A 17232-nucleotide genomic window follows, 5' to 3' on the forward strand; every position below is an offset into this window, starting at 1 on the left:
AAAAAAAAAAAAGTGAATGTTCACAAAATACACACACAAAAAAGGTGGGCCAAAGCTTTTCTGCATTAAGAAACTAAAGAGATAGAACCAAATACAGTGACTGAACTTGTTTAGATTCTGGTTCAATCAAATAGCTTTAAAATATATTTTCAGAAATAATTAGGAAGTTTCAAATGTTTGTTTACTAGATAACAGTATGCCACTATCATTAAATTTTTTAAAAGTACTGTCATGATGTAGAAGCATTTCCTTATCTTAGGAGAAACGTGGAAATATTTAGTTGAAGCATTATCATAACTCCAACTTCATGTAGTTCAGCAAAAATATTAAGGGAACAAATATGGCAAAGTATTATCAATTGTTAATTTGGGTGGAAGGTATTCTACTATTCATAGTCCTATCCTTTCAAATTTTCTGTAAGTTTGAAAACTTTCACTATAAAAACTTTCAGATAGTGTATATTCTCATTATAAAGCTCATTTTTGAGAAAATAATATAAAAATTCCTTCATGGGGGAAAACATGTAAGAGAATTCTCTAAATAAGTCCAAGTACTTAAATAAAACACTGGATGTGTGGTCTGCAAATCAAGTACCAAAAATTGCTGGAGAGCCTAAGGAATTCTGTGTATACATACCGGTTAAAACATGGTGAAGCAGGGTCATTGAAATGTTTGTAAGGGTTTGCTCTAGAGAGAGAACCCATGCAAATCCAACAGAAATATTGCTTACAGCCAGTACATGTCATCTTGTTACATCCATCTAATTTCTGGTGGGAAGGATAGAAAGAGAAAAATATCAAGGCTGTAAGAGCAGAAGAGACATGCACATGCCAAAGTGATTCAGTACAACATCGTCCTGGTCTTCTCCTTTTTCTTATGCAGGGTTGAGATACCAATGTAACACACTGATGACTATGTAATTCTATTTTGCACTCTAACTAAAATACAGAAAATAGCTAGTGTTACTACAACTAGTTACTTGGCACAATCTCTTCTGATAAGCAGTAGATAAAAATCACACACATATAACTGGAACATGTAGATTAATATTAAAATGCTTGGATGTAACGTGTGGGTTTTTAATTTTTACATAAATCCAAGTAAGTATTTGGTACCAAGTCCTCCTCTCTGTCATAGGGCTAAGGTATGTCAAAAGTGATTATATGGCCAGGTGTGGTGGCTCATGCCTGTAATCCCAGCACTTTGGGAGGCCAAGGTGGGTGGGTCTTTTGAGGTCAGGAGTTGGAGACCAGCCTGGCCAATATGGTAAAACCCCATCTCTACTAAAAATACAAACATTAGCCAGGTGTGGTGGCTGGCACCTGTAATCCCAGCTACTCGGGAGGCTGAGGCATGAAAATTCCTTGAACCTGGGAGGCGGAGATTGTAGTTAGCCTATATTGCACTACCACACTCCAGCCTGGGCAACAGAGAGAGACTCAGTATCAAAAAAACAAAAAAGTGATTATATATAGTGCCAGTTTCCTTAACTGGAGTATCACTACTATGTTCAGTTCAGACATAATAGATTAGAACAATAGAATCAAATGCAAAGATGTATTTTGATTTTAAAACATATTAAGATTTTTGTCAAGAAGCAATAGAGTTGTGTAATTATTTTGACTCAGATTAATTCCTGAGTGTATCTTAAACAGGCGTGCAGCATTCCAGGATAAATAGTTCTGAGAGGTCAGATTTGATTTTTTTTAATCACATAGATGAGGTAAGAAGTGACCATAGCTCTAGTATGCCCTTCTTACAACCCATTCAATTTTGAGATGGATACAATGTAAGAACAATGGTCACTGTAAGAAAGACACAAAGACAAGACTTTGAAAAGGGAAGTCTACAAACATTTAAGGTCGATAACAAGATTTAGTAGTGAAATTTCCACCTTCCAAGTAAGGAAGGTGTAATAATACCAGCATGTGTTTTGTAAGTCATAAAATTGACTAATAAGGCTTCTTAAGGTAATCACAGCATGCTTGCAAGTCTGATGGCCTCCAAGTCTGTCCCAAATCATTTACCTCTATGGGAGTTCCACAACATGGGCAGCTCTTTGAGTTCTTCTCTAGCCACTCCTTACTTTCCATCTCTTCCAGTGCCTTCTGAATCACTCTCTTACCATACCTTTGATCCAAAAGTCTTTTATTAGCCTCATCTGCTTGCAGGTATTCATTTCGTAAGTCCATTAATTTCTCTAGAAAGTGAAATGGAAAATTAACTTTTATATAACTTTGTAATGCTAACTAAAAATCATTAAAAATGGCTATAATCTTTGACTATTCAATAATGTTATTCCTAGAACTTTATCATAAGGAAGTAATCCAAAGTCATATGCATGGAGATGCATATAACAGTGGCAAAAAAATTAAATTTCTAAGGAAATAATTATGTTTGAAAGAGCCATTTAATGTCGCAATATTCAATTATTAAAAACATAATTACGTTCGCTACAACCCAATTAAAACACTCATCACAGAATCCAGAAAAAAAGTATATTTATGTTACAACCCAGTAAAAATTATACATGCACAAATGATAAGAATGGAAAGGAATCCCCCAACTAGAAAAGATGTATCTGCTAAAAGTGGTAGAATAAGATAGGTTATTTTTTTCCTTTGTTTTGATTTCTTAATGTTGGTATGTTTATGCAACTAGAAGTATGCAGTTAAAGACTGACTTATCTAGAAGATACAAAGGTTGAAACCTACATTGATTTTTCCACTAAGTTGGCACCATTCACTGTTTGATAATGAAGAGGCCTACCAAATACAAAGGCACCTTTGGCTTAGGAGCAAAGACTACCTCTTCAATTCTGTGTTAAAAAAAAAAAAAATTCAGTGAATAAAACTTACCACTCAAGTCTCACCCTGTACTATGCTTTGCTATAGGTGCTGAAAAGTTTTCCCTTGATACTCTTCAGTCTGGCTTCTACTGCTCTATCATTTAACTGAAATGGAACAGGTAACTAATCCCAAAGGCTTTACTTGCAGACAAGAGGCTTTTGTTCACAATTCTATTACTTAATTTTTCAACACAATTAAAGAGTTTTCCCAACAATGTTCTGTTTATTTTATCAGTTTACTTTCCTCACATTATTTGGAAGTCTATCTCCCTTTTAAAGCAAAAGACATCTTCTGATACCGAATCCTATATCCTATCTCCACTCTTTGCTTTCACCTGTGAATTCTTCCTGTGTAGTGCATTCCCACGGCTCCATCACCTCTACTTCAATGTAGCAGTGAAGTAATATAAATCTCATCCCTCTAATCATTCAATGCATTTTTGTGTTCCTAGGCATCTTAAGGACAAAGGTTATATTGCTTTAGTCTTCTCAAAATAATAAAATTGTTGGTATTTCATATTTTATATAATATATACATACAAAGAGACGGAGAGATTCCTAATTTTACTAAATCCCTGAATGCTGTGAAACACCTGAAATGTACTGTCGACTTTTAATGAAAAGGTTACAGAAGTCTAAAGTAAAGGCTTATATTATACTTTGCTAACTTCTCCATCCCATTTGGCCTTACCTTCTACAAGATGCTGCCTGAGGCAACTGAAATTATCTACTCACTCTTTCCTCTCAGGATACTTTCTTGGAAATAATGACAGTCTGCTAACATTAGCAAGCAATAACTACAATAATAATAGCATTAATAATTACCATTTTTCTTTTTCCTTTTTTTTTTTTTTTTTTTTGAGATAGGGTCCCATTCTGTCCCCCAGGCTGGAGTGCAGTGGTGCAATCTGGCTCACTGCAGCCTCTACCTCCCGGGGTCAAGCGATCCTCCAGCCTCAGCAACCTGAGTGGCTGAGACTACAGGTGTGCACCACCACATCCCGTTAGTTTTTGTATTTTTTTGTAGACACGGGGTTTTGCCATGGTGTCAAACTCCTGGACTCAAGCAATCCACCTACCTTGGCCTCCCAAAGTGCTAAGATTACAGAGGTGAGCTACTATGCCCAACCCCATTCTGCATTTTACATGGATTAGCTCACTGTTTCTCAAACTATTTATGGTAAAGGCCTAGTTTTTTTCTCTAATATGTCAAGGATCAACACTTTTATAAGATATAATCAGGTTTGCTTGATTTAATTTTTTTAAAGGCAGAGTCTCACTATGTTGCCCAAACTAGTCTTAACCGAGGCTCAAAAGATTCTCCTGCTGTAGCCTTCTGAATAGCTACAACTACAAGTGTGCACCACCAGTCAGCTAACAATTTATTAGAAAAATGAAAAAAAGTCTAAATTTTTATTAGGTTTGACTGACATAAAATTATGTGAAATCACTATAAAAGTTTCTAACCCTCTCAATTTCTATATCTCATTATAGACCACTGTAACAAATATAACAATTTTGAATAGCACAATATTAGTTCCCTTCATCCTTAGAAAAACCCGGTGAAATTATTGTTGTCTGCTCGAGCTGCAATTTTGTGAAGTAGCTGTTATCATTATCACTGTTAGTCTGAGAAAGACTAAGCCACCAAAGTCCAGTTAAATCGACATTAAGGGCCTGATTTATGATTCCTTATCTAGACTGGAAATGGCAAACATATTTCACTCCTGTGTCTACTTTATCAGAGGGTAGTTGTCCGAAGTGCCATGTTGAGGAAGTTTCTGAGGCCTCTCTGGGCTCAAGGAGAAAGCATTTGATAAATGGTCAAACACATGTGCCATGGAGACAAGAATGGCAGCTTAGATGCCCTGCATTTGCCATCCAGGATCTACATTATTCCATGTTCGTAGATAGAATTTGCCATGCCATTTCTTCTCCTGGAATGTTCCTCCCTGGTATCTGCATGGTTTTTCCTACCTCCTTCAAGTCTTTACTTAAACCATTTTGCCAGTGAGGCCTCCCCTGGTTTCCCTAACTAAAATCCCAAGTCCCCTCCCCTTCAGAACATTTCATATCCTGTCCTTGCTTTATTTCTTCTGCCTCTTCAGCACTTACCATCACCTAATATCCTTATTTTGTTTTCCTGTCTCCCCTAGTAGAATTTAAGTTCCATGAGGGCAGAGATTTTGTCTCTTCTGGTCACTACTACAACCCCAGGGCCTGGGATAGTCACTGATACAGAAATATCGTCTAAAGGAATACTTCTAAATTGAAGAATGAAGTCATAAGGCACTGGTAGGAAAGTGAAATGTGAGGGAGAGATTGGGGATAGAGGATTTGGGTTCACAGTTAAAACATACCTGCAGTCACCTTACATGGAGAGACCCCATGGTAGGTCAACCTGCACAAAGTACAGAAGGCAAAATTGCAGCTGGAGCAGATACCCATGGTGCAGCCAGGCTCCTGCATCACAGGCAGCTGGCAGCATGGCCGGGGGCAGTACACTACATCTGCCATCAGGTCCAAGGTGGACTGGAGGAGAAGGCGGTCATAACGGGCAAATAACTCTGCTTCCACTAGCTCTTTGACCTGGAGGGAAATACAAAACACCATAGGTTTGATGATTCCACAACCAGTTCTGAACCTGAGGAGATTCTTAGGATGCTAGTGTAAACCAGATGGGCACATAAATTAAAATCTCTCTTTCACTTTAAAATCAAACCAAGTATATTTTGACTCAGATGGCAATTATAGGGGTCTACATATTTGTTAAAACTAAGCAAAGTGTACAATTCATTTTATATTTTAGATTTATTTCTTTAGAGATAGGGTCTTACTCTGTCGTCCAGACTGGAGTGCAGTGGTGCAATCACAGCTCACTGCAGCCTTCAACTCCTGGGCTCAAGTGATTCTCCGCCTCAGCTTCCCTAGTAGCTAGGACAACAGGCACTTGCTATCATGCCTGACTGATTTTTTTTTTTTCCAGACATGGAGTCATGCTATTTTGCACAGGCTGGTTTTAAACCCCTAGCCTCAAGTGATCCTCCTATCTTGGCCTCCCAAAGTGTTGGGATTATAGGTATAAGCTACCATGCTAGCCTTGTATGCTTTAAATGTGTAGTTTATTTTTAGTAAAATTATGCTTTAATAAGAAAACAAAAAACTGGCTGGGCGCAGTGGCTCACACCTGTAATCCCAACACTTTGGGAGACCGAAGTGGGAGGATCACTTGAGGTCAGGAGTTCAAGACCAGCCTGCCCAACATGGTGAAATCCTGTCTCTACTAAAAATACAAAAAAAATTAACCATTCCAGCTACTTGGGAGGCGGAGGCAGGAAATCACTTGAACCCGGGAGGCAGAGGCTGCCGTGAGCTGAGATCGTGCCCCTGCACTCCAGCCTGGGTGACACAGCAAGACTCCGTCTCAAACAAAACAACAACAACAAAACCTAAGTAGGCTGTACTTATGCTGAAGTCTATAAAAGTTGGTTAATCATTCCAAGAGATATCCCCTTCAGATCCCAACCTCACACAAGGATAAGCTAGTGATTCCCCAAGGTTTATGGGATCCTAGCAGATATACAAAGTAAATTATCACAAGTACTTAATAACTAACACTCATCCTTGCCCATTGCAAGGCCAAAGGAAGCATTCCATTTGCTTAAGCAGTAGACTAAGACCATAGCATTCTTAATGGATACAGCAAAACAACTTGTGGGCTGGCTCCAAGGCCTCAGACTGCCCCATGAGCCCTATCAAGGAAGTTCTTGAGATGATATCTCCATTTATGGAAGAGAATTAGGAGGCAACCATCAGCAGGGTAAACAGTTACCTGACCAGGAGTGGCCACCGAAGGGCACTTTGGTTCTGGACAGTTGAGGCATTGAACCTGGCCATCTCTGATCTGGATTTCAAAGTAGTCCTTCAGACAGGCTTTGCAGTACACATGCCTGCACTCCAAGAAGTACATGCATTCACTACCCAGCTTCTCACAGAAACAGATATTGCACAGGAACAATTTACTATTAAAGCATTTTATCTGCTGAGCTTGATCAAAGTCCAAGATTTCCTGGATCAGATTTGACAATGATTCCACATCCTGCACAGCTCTCTCATCCACAATTTCCTCTTGGTCTACATCAGATCCAGCAGCTCCTCCAAAATCTAGCTCTGTGTTGGGAGAGGCTTGAGCTGTCCTTCTCTGCACTTTTTTCTGAGAACCAATCTTGAGCTCAAAAGGAGAGACAATATTCAAGTATGCTAGGGTCTCTTCCTTAAGAAATTGCATCCAGGCAAACAGGACCACACTGCCACGGTGTTCTTCCCATAGGTTGTCTAAGTGCTTGCATAGAGCAGATAGCTAGGAGAAAACACATGAAGATGTTGGTGAGTTCGGAAAAATGATGCTGCAGCCAACTCCTGGTTTCCCGAGAAATATTTTCCACTTGCAAGTTAGGGCCTTATTCTAACACTATTTTTTACTGCTGTGATACACTGTGCTACAAAACAGTATAAACATTCTTACTGGAGCACTTCTTAAACTATTCAGCAACATGAGCCAAAGTAGAACACAAAGTCAGAAGCAAGAAGTACCATGAGAACAAGAGAAATAGCAAGACTCCACAAGGTAGAGAAATAGCTGTACATTTTAGCCACTGAAATGGAAGACTTTTTTCTGTTCTTTAATCTTTTAGTACTGCCATATATCTCATGTAGGAGAAAGAGATCTAATTCTAAAACTAAACTATTTTTCTTCCTTTAGGAGTCCTAGCCCTGTTGGTATCCTAGAATAATGGTTGGAAAAAGAATTGTTTAAAAATACTACTCAAGTTTTAAAATTAATTCTTTCAGTTTTATCAAAATGCCAACTCATCTGAAACAATCACTCACAGAATTCAACCTCAGAGTCCTTGTTCAGATTTACAAGCTGCTTTTAACTAAGCAATCTGGGCTTATATCAGATCCTGGTTAATGGAGGGAAGTTGACTGACATTGACCCTAGTCCTAATCACAAGCCCTCAGCAAGGTTTGGCAGCCATAGAGAAAGCTTACACTTCCTAAGCTAAGCAACCAAAGTTAAATTATTTGGAATTTTCCTCTTTAAAAATGGTCTGTTCAATTTGAAAGGCAAATATAAGAGGATTTTCCATTAGAAATATAAAATATTTGTAACTAGAGCACAGGAATTATAAGCAGCTTTTCTTTTTTAGGTAAACATCCAAAAATAGGCCTTCCAGATGGCAAACAAATTTTGTAAATTTAAATGACAAATGAAAAGGGACCAGATTTTCTGTTTCTTATGCTCTGTGTAGTGCTGACTAAACCCTGCACAGGTACTACCTTAAATACTTATTGATGAGTTAAGATTGAACAACTAATAATTTTTCACATTTACATAAATATCCTTATAAATCAACCATGCTTTTGAGAAATCTGCTAAAATCCGTAAAATGTGATAAATACTAAAAGGGAAGCTCTGAGTGCTGTGTGAACTACCAAGTCCTATGAAGAAGCCATTCTCCAACCTCTTTTCTTCTCCAGTCCCTTCTCAAGAGAGGCAGCTGGGGCCGGGCGTGGTGGCTCATGCCTGTAATCCCAGAACTCTGGGAGGCCGAGGCGGGTGGATCACCTGAGGTCAGGGGTTCATAACCAGCTTAGCCAACGTGGTGAAACCCTGTCTCTACTAAAAAATACAAAAAATTAGCAGGGTGTGGTGGTGGGCGCCTGTATTCCCAGCTATTTGGGAGGCTGAGGCAGGACAACCACTTAAACCCACTAGGCAGAGGTTGCAGTAAGCTGAGATTGCGCCCCTGTGTTCCAGCCTGGGCGACAGAGCAAGACTCCATCTCAGAAAAAAAAAACAAAAAAAAAAGAGAGAGAGAGACAGAGAGAGAGAGAAAGGCAGCTGGAATGCATGTAAATGGAAGGGGGATGGGAATTCAGGGAAAAGAGCAAGAGACTGTGTAAGTATATTTGGGGAGGAATAAGGAACAAGGTTTTAGAAAACTAAAACCACTTCTGTCTATCCACCCCAATTCAGGGAATGACAGCTCTATGTGTCAAATTCACTATTAACAGGTGAGAGTCATAATGCCAAGGAATCAGGGTACAGCAACAAACAAGAACTGAACCAAGAAGGAATATAAGAGACTAATTAAAATGTTAATTATATGCATAAACATTTATTTGATAAAGAATTCTGTAATTTTAGCTGCAACACATAGAACAACTCTCTTCCCCAGCACACACCCCCACCCCCAAATCCAGCATTAAGTAGATGCTGGTTAGCTGGAATCTGAAACTGCAACCACACATCCAGTTAATCTGTCCTGTTTTGTGTGTGTGTGCGCGTATGTGTGTGCATGCATGCACATCCATGGATGTAAAGTATGAAAAGCTCTCTGCTGAAATAGGACTATGAAGATCTAAATAATTCAGCCAACTATCAGTGGCCTAAATGCCAAACAGTCTTGATATTCCTGAACAAATCAACTGTCTTGCAACTGTTGCCTCTGGCACAGATACTAGAATGTAAAGTAATACGCCTTTTTATTCTACCTATATTATCCTTTTTAAGGTTTAATTTTGCTTTTAAGCCATAAGCTCAAGTTTGCAAAAGTACTCTCAATTAAAAGATTAGATTGGTGGATGGGGGAATGAAAACTGTATGATCCAAAGATAAAAACTAATGAGCTATTGCTTGAGGTCAGCAATTCTGACAGCTTTTGTCTTTTTTCTTTTCTGAGACAGGGTCTCTCTCTGTCACCCAGGCTGGAGTGCAGTGGGTCAATCTCAGCTCACTGCAATCTTTGCCACCCAGGCTGAAGTGATCCTCCCACCTCAGCCTCCCAAGTAGCTGGGACTACAGGGATGCACCACCACACTTGGCTAATTTTTGTATTTTTTGTAGAAATTGGGTTTCGCCATGTTGCACAGGCTGGGCTTTTGTCTTAATATGCATCAGTCTATCAATCTTCATTATGACTTCTAGAAAAGCAGCTGCTACTGATTCATTATCTATCCTATAATGCTTTCTATTATTTATATTTGGCTTCAAGTCATATTTATTTCTCAATCAAGAGTTGAAGTTGTTACTAGAAAAGTATATAAAACCCAGAGGAAATGAGGCTCTTAACATAAGGCCTCAAGCTTTACTGAGGTATCTACAGGAACTATACACATTTCTACTTGTATGCATTTATGTCTATGTGATACCAGTTGACTGTTATTTGTTATTAATACAGATTTTACAAAGAAAATCAGTTATTGTATTTACTCAGAAAATTTGCTTATTATAACTACATTAGCTCAATTTTTAGTCCTAATTACAATGGAATCTTTCATTTAAGGAATGGATAAGAAACTGAGAAAAAAGTAGTATCAATATCTAAGGAAAATGAGGAAAACCTCATAGTCTCCATTATAATACAGATTAAACGGGAAAATAGCAAAACAAGAAAAGAAATAATATACTTGCTTAAAAATTACTCCTACTACAATTCATGATTGTTTCAATTACTGCCATTCCTTTTTAAAACACCAAACATTTTCAATTTCTTAACATCAGGATTCACCAAGGCAAGGGAAAAAAATTACAAAACCAAAGCCATTTGTCTTTCATGCACTGAATTCAAGATCATTAAGATAGTCTTCAATTAAAGATGATTTTTAAGTTTCTAAAAATGGATAGGAAAAATTAAGTTTCAAGTCTAACCTGAGTTGGTGACAGCCATTTGCCACTAAGTGTGAATGAAGGTGGGGAAGAGGATGGATAATCTGGTGGCAGTTCAAAGTTCAGCACAAGTGGAGGCAGAAAGCAAATGGTGTATTCAAAGCCACTATTCTGGAGACACTCATTTGAATTGCCTGAACCAAAAACAAAGATTAGAAAGGATCAGTTGGTCAACACTTGAGTGTCCATTACTGTTGAGCAGCGCTCAAGAAAGACTTAATGCTTTAGTTGAGGGAAAAACCCTCCCCCAAAGCACTTTCTATTTCCTAATTTTAACTTGGTAGCCACCACCTTAAAAAAAATCTTGTAAGCCCTTGAAAAATCTACTCAGCACCATGAAATGTATAATGAAAATACTACAACTTATTCTTGTATACAATTCTGGGTACAATTCCTAACACTAATGACCAAGGAACGCACAATGTTTGATTTGTTGTGGTTTGGTTTATAGTAGATGATTAAAGACATGATCTAGAGAAAGGATGTTCATTTCCATTAAACAACATGACCTACTTAGACCAGCACGTCCCAACTATCCATGAATCAGTTGGGAAAATTTGTGCCAACACAATGATCTCAGGTTTGAGGATATGATATAGCATACAACACTCTCACAACCAAAGCTGCATTTAAATTACCACACTTACGTTCCTTACTCAATCCCTTTATAGTAGAAACATTTTGAGAAAGTGTGCATCAAGGTCTTCTGTAAATGTCTGTATCAAAACCAGCAGTATTGTTTTTTCTGAAGCAAAAGGTCACAGAGTAACAGCATGTGTCATATGTTTATAGCAGTTGAAATGATTCTGGAAACCAAACAGTATTAGCAACCACCACTGTACTTGAAAATTTCTAAGTGTTTTCACATACATTAATTTTCTCTTTGATTATCACTATGTAATAGCCAATGACTCATGGCTGATAAACTGCTAGTCAGCAGACTAGGATATATGAAATATGCAGGATAATATCCCTCTTCAGTGATCAAAAAGGTAGAATCAAATTGAAAACTGTTTGTCCCTCATTGCAATTTTCATTTAAAACAGAAATATACATTAAATCTGTAATACTACCACCTATCACTAATGCCTATAAACACGAAATGACAAATAGTTTAAGGTACACTAAGAAATAAAGAATAATATTTAGAAAAATCTGTTTAAGAAAATATTATTAACTAACCGCTCACAAATATCTTGAAATTCTGTGGCAAATCCAAATAGATCCTGGTTTCTCCACCTTGGACAGACTCTGCTTTTCTAAATTCATCTCCATCATAAATACTAGCCAGGGCCAGCAATTCATCCTCCTGAGCTTCTCGGTCTTCTGACGACATTTAATTTTCTGAGGACCTGAAAACATTAAAATCAGTTAAGAACAGAAAATGCACAGAGGGTGGCCAGGTACAGTGGCTCACGCCTGTAATCCCAACACTTTGGGAGGCCAGGGCGGGCAGATCACCTGAGCTCAGGAGTTCGAGACTAGCCTGGCCAACGTGGCGACCCCCCATCTCTACTAAAAATACAAAACTTAGCCGGGCATGGTGGCAGGTGCCTGTAATCCCAGCTGCTTGGGAGGCTGAGGCAGGAGAATGGCTTGAACCGGGAGGTGGAGACTGCAGTGAGCCAACATAGTACCACTGTACTCCAGCCTGGGTGACAAGAATGAAACTCCGTCTCAAAAAAAAAGAAAAGAAAATGCACAGAGGTGGGAAAAGTCTAATGGCACTTTAAAAAAAGTTCCTCACCAATAACTGCAAAGAATTACTCGATATTCTCACTTTCCTCCCAAACCAAAAATGACAGCCATATCTGGCATTCCATTCGTTTTGTAATATTAACAGTCTTTTTCAAAAAGGATGGTTGTGGTACTTCTAATTTCTGACCTTATCAGTTAGATATTTTATGATTGAATTAGAGGGAAGAAAGCACAATTTGAAAATTTTCTTTGAAAAGGACAAATCACAAGTTTACTTTGACTTGTCCACTGAACCTAGCAAAGTGCCTGGCTCGCAAAAGTAGTCAAAGTGTATTACACTGCTTTCTTAAAATAAGTTAATTTGCCAGGTGCAGTGGCTCACGCCTGTAATCCCAACACTTTGGTAGGCCGAGGCAGGCAAATCACCCCTGGGAGGTCAAGGCTGCAGTGAGCCATGATAGCACCACTGTACTCCAGCCTGGGTGACAAAGTGAGACCCTGTCTCAAAAAAAAAAAAACAAATCTCCAAGTAGCACCGAAAGTCCTGGGACAGGATGGAGTTTGGAGGCAAAATTGCTTCCAGTTGAGAAAACTGTGCCTGAGGATGTTACAGGCATAGATACTATACAAGAAAATTAGATAACTGAGCAAGCAGCAAAACAATATTAAATTTTTGAAATAACAGATTTTGTCAAATCCAAGCAGTCATCAATTTTAAGATTTACCATTATGACTTAAGAATATTTAAAAGATAATAATTTTAAGAAAGATTTACCATTATTTTAGGTAATACTAAGAATTTAGCTGCAAGGCCCAGGCACAGTGGCTCAAGTGTTTAATCCCAGCACTTTGGGAGAGCAAGGCAGGCAGATCACTTGAGGCCAGGAGTTCAAGACTAGCCTGGCCAACACAGCCAAACTCCATCTCTACTAAAAATACAAAAATTAGCTGGGCGTGGTGGTGCACGCATTCCCAACCACTTGGTAGCTGAGGCACGAGAACTGAGAATCACTAGAACTCAGCAGGCGGAGGCTGCAGTGAGCTGAGACTGCGCCACTGCATTCCAGCCTGGGTGACAGAGACAGGAAGGAAGGGAGGAAGGGAGGAAGGGAGGAAGGGAGGAAGGGAGGGAGGGAGGGAGGGAGGGAGGCAGGAAAGAAAGAAAAAGAAAGAGAAAGAAAGAAAGAAATTAGCTACTATTAAAGTATGAACTGGCTGGGTGTGGAGGTTCATGCCTGTAATCCCAGCACTTTGAGAGGCCAAGGCAGGAGGATCGCTTGAGGCCAGCAGTTTGAGATCAGCCATGGCAACATACAAGATCCTGTCTCTATAAAAAATTAGCCAGGTATGGTGGTGTGTGCTTGTAGTCCCAGCTACTTAGGAGACTGTGGTAGGAGGATCGCTTGAGCCTTGGATGCTGAGGCTGCAGTGAGCCATGTCTGCATCACTGCACTCCAGCCTGGGTGACAGAGCAAGACCTTGTCTCAAAAAATAAAGTATGGGGGCCGGCCGCGGTGGCTCAAGCCTGTAATCCCAGCACTTTGGGAGGCCAAGACGGGTGGATCACGAGGTCAGGAGATCGAGACCATCCTGGCTAACACGGTGAAACCCCGTTTCTACTAAAAAATACAAAAAAAACTAGCCGGGCGAGGTGGCAGGCGCCTGTAGTCCCAGCTACTCGGGAGGCTGAGGCAGGAGAATGGCGTGACCCTGGGAGGCGGAGCTTGTAGTGAGCTGAGATCCGGCCACTGCACTCTAGCCTGGGCTACAGAGTGAGACTCCATCTCAAAAAAATAAATAAATAAATAAAAATAAATAAAGTATGAATCAATGTTTTTTAAAATAGTGTCAACTGAAAGATACAGCAATTTCAGATAATTTAAATGTGGAAAAAATAAGCAATGAGAATTTACAAAAATCATTTTAATAAAACAAAACTACCATTCTGTCAATTAAAATACTGAACAACAATTGCATTTGCAAATATCCTCCCTCACAACTAAAATATTTTTAATTAAAACGTACATAATTAAAAAGTTAGGATTTTTTTACATTCTAAAAGGTCATACTGTGAAATTTAAAATGATTTCATTTCAGAAAACACTTTTTCTAGGAGACGTTAGCTCATGGCTCTGCTTAAGTTGCCTCCCTAAAAGACACAATTACATGTTCTACTTGAGGTCAGTTAGTACCTGTTAATAACAACCAGAAGAAAAGGATATTAACACCACAGTCTGTATTTCAGCTCAGAGTGGAGTTCGTGCAAATCCCATTTATTCTCTAACTGGTGGAGCTGAGACTGCTGAAGCTGGATAAGAGGCCAAGATGTGGAACTCATACTACATATACTATGAAAATCCTGCCATCTGCAGAAAAGAAATACAAAAGATGGTGTTAGGACCCTCTCCAAATTAAAATTCTGAATTTCCATGATCACCACTTAAGTCAAACATATCCTAACATACAGCCAATCCTAATCTACAGGTGCATGTTACTCTCCTAGGGCAGACTGACTGAGCCATGTGGTTAAAGGAGTATTTGCATGTGCCCAGCAATGACTGAGGACTTTTTATCTGTCTGCCCTCAGCCATGGGAGGAGGTAAGGAGGAACACCAAGGTCATATGAGAGGACAGGACACCATGCCCCATAACAAACAGCCTCTTCAGTTTCTTGTTTTGTTTTTTCTCCTTTCCTCTTCTGCTTTTTGTATTCCTTCATTTGCCATCCCTCTCCAGTTTTTCCTCTTTTGTTCATGAATTAATACCACCAGTGGCACTCATGGTTAATTTTGATAACAGAAAAATACTTAAACAAAACAAGAATACACAAACAGAAACTTTTAAGTTTTATTCTAAACGCTTTAGAGCTAGGCTTCTTCACTGGGAGGAGGGGAAAAGGGAGTATGGTCTCAGATGGGTTATGGAGAATCCTATCAACACCCTAAAATTATATGCAAAAATACCATATACAAAACCATAATTAAAAAGTTACAGATTCTCGGATGTGTAACTCCCCAATAAGAATGAGATTCAGAATCAATTTACATTTATTGAGCACCTACTACGTACAGTATTAGGTCCTTTCACATTGTCTTATTTAATCTTAAACAATTTTACTAGGTGGGAATATATGGTGCTAATTAAGCTTTTTGTTTCTTCCTGTTAAAACATTTGCAAATGGGATGAGAGATTCATTTATGCAGTTTATGGTTTTAGGTTAGTGTTCTCCATCTGACTGCACATTAGAATCTTCTAAGGAGCTGTTTTTTAAAATCTCAATACCCAGGCCACACCCAGAACAATTAATTCAGGCCTCAGTAGTTGTCCAAGTTCTCCAGGTGATTCCAATATGCAGTCAGGGCTAGCAACTTCTACTCCAAGCAGTGTTTCAACAGTTCCTCATGACCTACCCTACTAGATTTCAGCTTGTGAAGCTGTCACTTGGAATCCAGTACCTCAATTCTGGTTGCTACCCCCATTTCCTTCTCATTCTATCCATTTGGTCTTCGGGTGTCCTGGTCTGGGTTCAGCTCGCCACCCGGCGTGCGGAGTCGTTTGGGCGACTACCCCAAAACAGGGGCAAGTCCAAGGCTAGCTATCCGCCCCAGCGCTGGGATCAGAGGGCGCTATCCGGGCGTGTGAGCTGCTGGCCAGCCTGGGGCCTCCCAAAGAAGCAGGGCCCACACCTTTCTCTTCCTCCTCAGGAGCGTCCGAAGGGAGTCCCGGCCAGCTGGGCTGCGGACGCCCGGTCCCGGGTTTGAGCGACTGAGGCCCACTGTACAGTCCTGGCCCGGTCCCCTTTTCTGCCTCGCGCGCCCAGAGAGCTGTCCCCACCGTACCTTCCGGCCACCTGGCAGTGCCAAGCTCCAAAGTTCCGCCCTCCGCCCTTGCCCGGAGCCCACTCACCGCCGCCAGCCGACCAGGCCTAGCAATTCCCTGCTCAACCGGCGCACCGCCTCTTCCGTTCTCGGGAGCTGTCAGCTGAGCCAAGCGGATCCCGCTGGTGGGGCAGTCGGCCTAGAGAGGACTCTGCGCAGCCGCCGTGGTCGCCCCTGTCTCTCGGGCGCCTCCCGCAGGCCCAAGGCGGCGCTGCCGGCGCGACCACCATCACTCCAACCACTGTGAGCCCAGTGCTCACAGGAGGCTGTTTTCAGTAGTTCTGATGGGGCCCGAGAATTCCAATTTTTACCAATCCCTAGAGGTGATCACGAGGCAGTGGTCTACCTAGGGCAGAGACTCTCACAACAATCCCAGACCTGCCTCTCTAAGTGGACTAAGCTAGCCTGCTTCCTCCCGTTTACCTTCTCAGAAATGCTGCCCGTCTTTCTGGAGCTCCACTGCAGAAGCACGCATTCATCGCTCATGTTATAACTGCAACACCGACCGCATTTATTGAGCAGTTAGGATGCTTCAAGCACTGTGATAAATGCTCTACGTAAATTTTCTATCTTCACTGTAACCTTATGATTTAGCTACCATTTGTTATTCTCACTTTACAAATAAGGAAATTGAGACTTAGGTGCAAAAACTTACAAAGGGTCACATGATTATCGTCAGGCTAAGCAGAAATTAAAATTATATGCTTCCTACCTCACACCATATGCAAAAATTAACTAAATATGGATCAACGACCTAAATGTAAGAACTAAAACTATAAAATCTTTAGAAGGCTAGGCACAGTGGCTCACGCCTGTAATCTCAGCACTTTGGGAGGCCGAGGAGGGTGGATCACGAGGTCAGGTGATAGAGACCAGCCTGACCAACATGGTGAAGCCCCGTCTCTACCAAAAATACAAAAGATTAGCAGGGCATGGTGGTGGGTGCCTGTAGTCCCAGCTACTCGGGAGGCTGAGGCAGGAGAACGGCATGAACCCGGGAGGCGGAGCTTGCAGTGAACCGAGATTGCGCCACTGCACTCCAGCCTGGGCGACAGAGCGAGACTCCCTCTCAAAAA

General features: G+C 40.4%; 2 protein-coding genes across 6 annotated transcripts in view; one reads left to right on the forward strand and one right to left on the reverse strand.

The window, feature by feature from the left end:
• RNF14 (ring finger protein 14) overlaps positions 1-16790 on the reverse strand; it is a 23052-nt gene extending 6262 nt beyond the window's left edge. Inside the window, exons 1-8 of one of the 5 annotated variants that reach the window (XM_011973684.1) lie at positions 16185-16606; positions 14471-14644; positions 11763-11932; positions 10563-10714; positions 6681-7208; positions 5209-5437; positions 2028-2200; positions 637-767 (exon numbers count right to left, since the gene is read on the reverse strand). In XM_011973684.1, the coding sequence (XP_011829074.1) occupies positions 637-767; positions 2028-2200; positions 5209-5437; positions 6681-7208; positions 10563-10714; positions 11763-11916 (1367 nt within the window). In that variant the 5' untranslated portion in view covers positions 11917-11932; positions 14471-14644; positions 16185-16606. Of the gene's footprint in view, positions 1-636; positions 768-2027; positions 2201-5208; positions 5438-6680; positions 7209-10562; positions 10715-11762; positions 11933-14470; positions 14645-16117 lie in introns of all 5 variants that reach the window. The other 4 variants (XM_011973692.1, XM_011973715.1, XM_011973711.1 and 1 more) reach the window with 4 other exon arrangements.
• The window catches only part of PCDH12 (protocadherin 12), a 32704-nt gene continuing 31081 nt past the window's right edge, over positions 15610-17232 (forward strand). Inside the window, exon 1 of the mRNA XM_011973673.1 lies at positions 15610-15743. The gene's annotated coding sequence lies outside the window, so the exon portion shown is untranslated. The remainder of the gene's footprint in view (positions 15744-17232) is intronic.

Source organism: Mandrillus leucophaeus, unplaced genomic scaffold (genome assembly GCF_000951045.1).
Source record: "Mandrillus leucophaeus isolate KB7577 unplaced genomic scaffold, Mleu.le_1.0 Scaffold1003, whole genome shotgun sequence".
NCBI lineage: Eukaryota > Metazoa > Chordata > Mammalia > Primates > Cercopithecidae > Mandrillus > Mandrillus leucophaeus.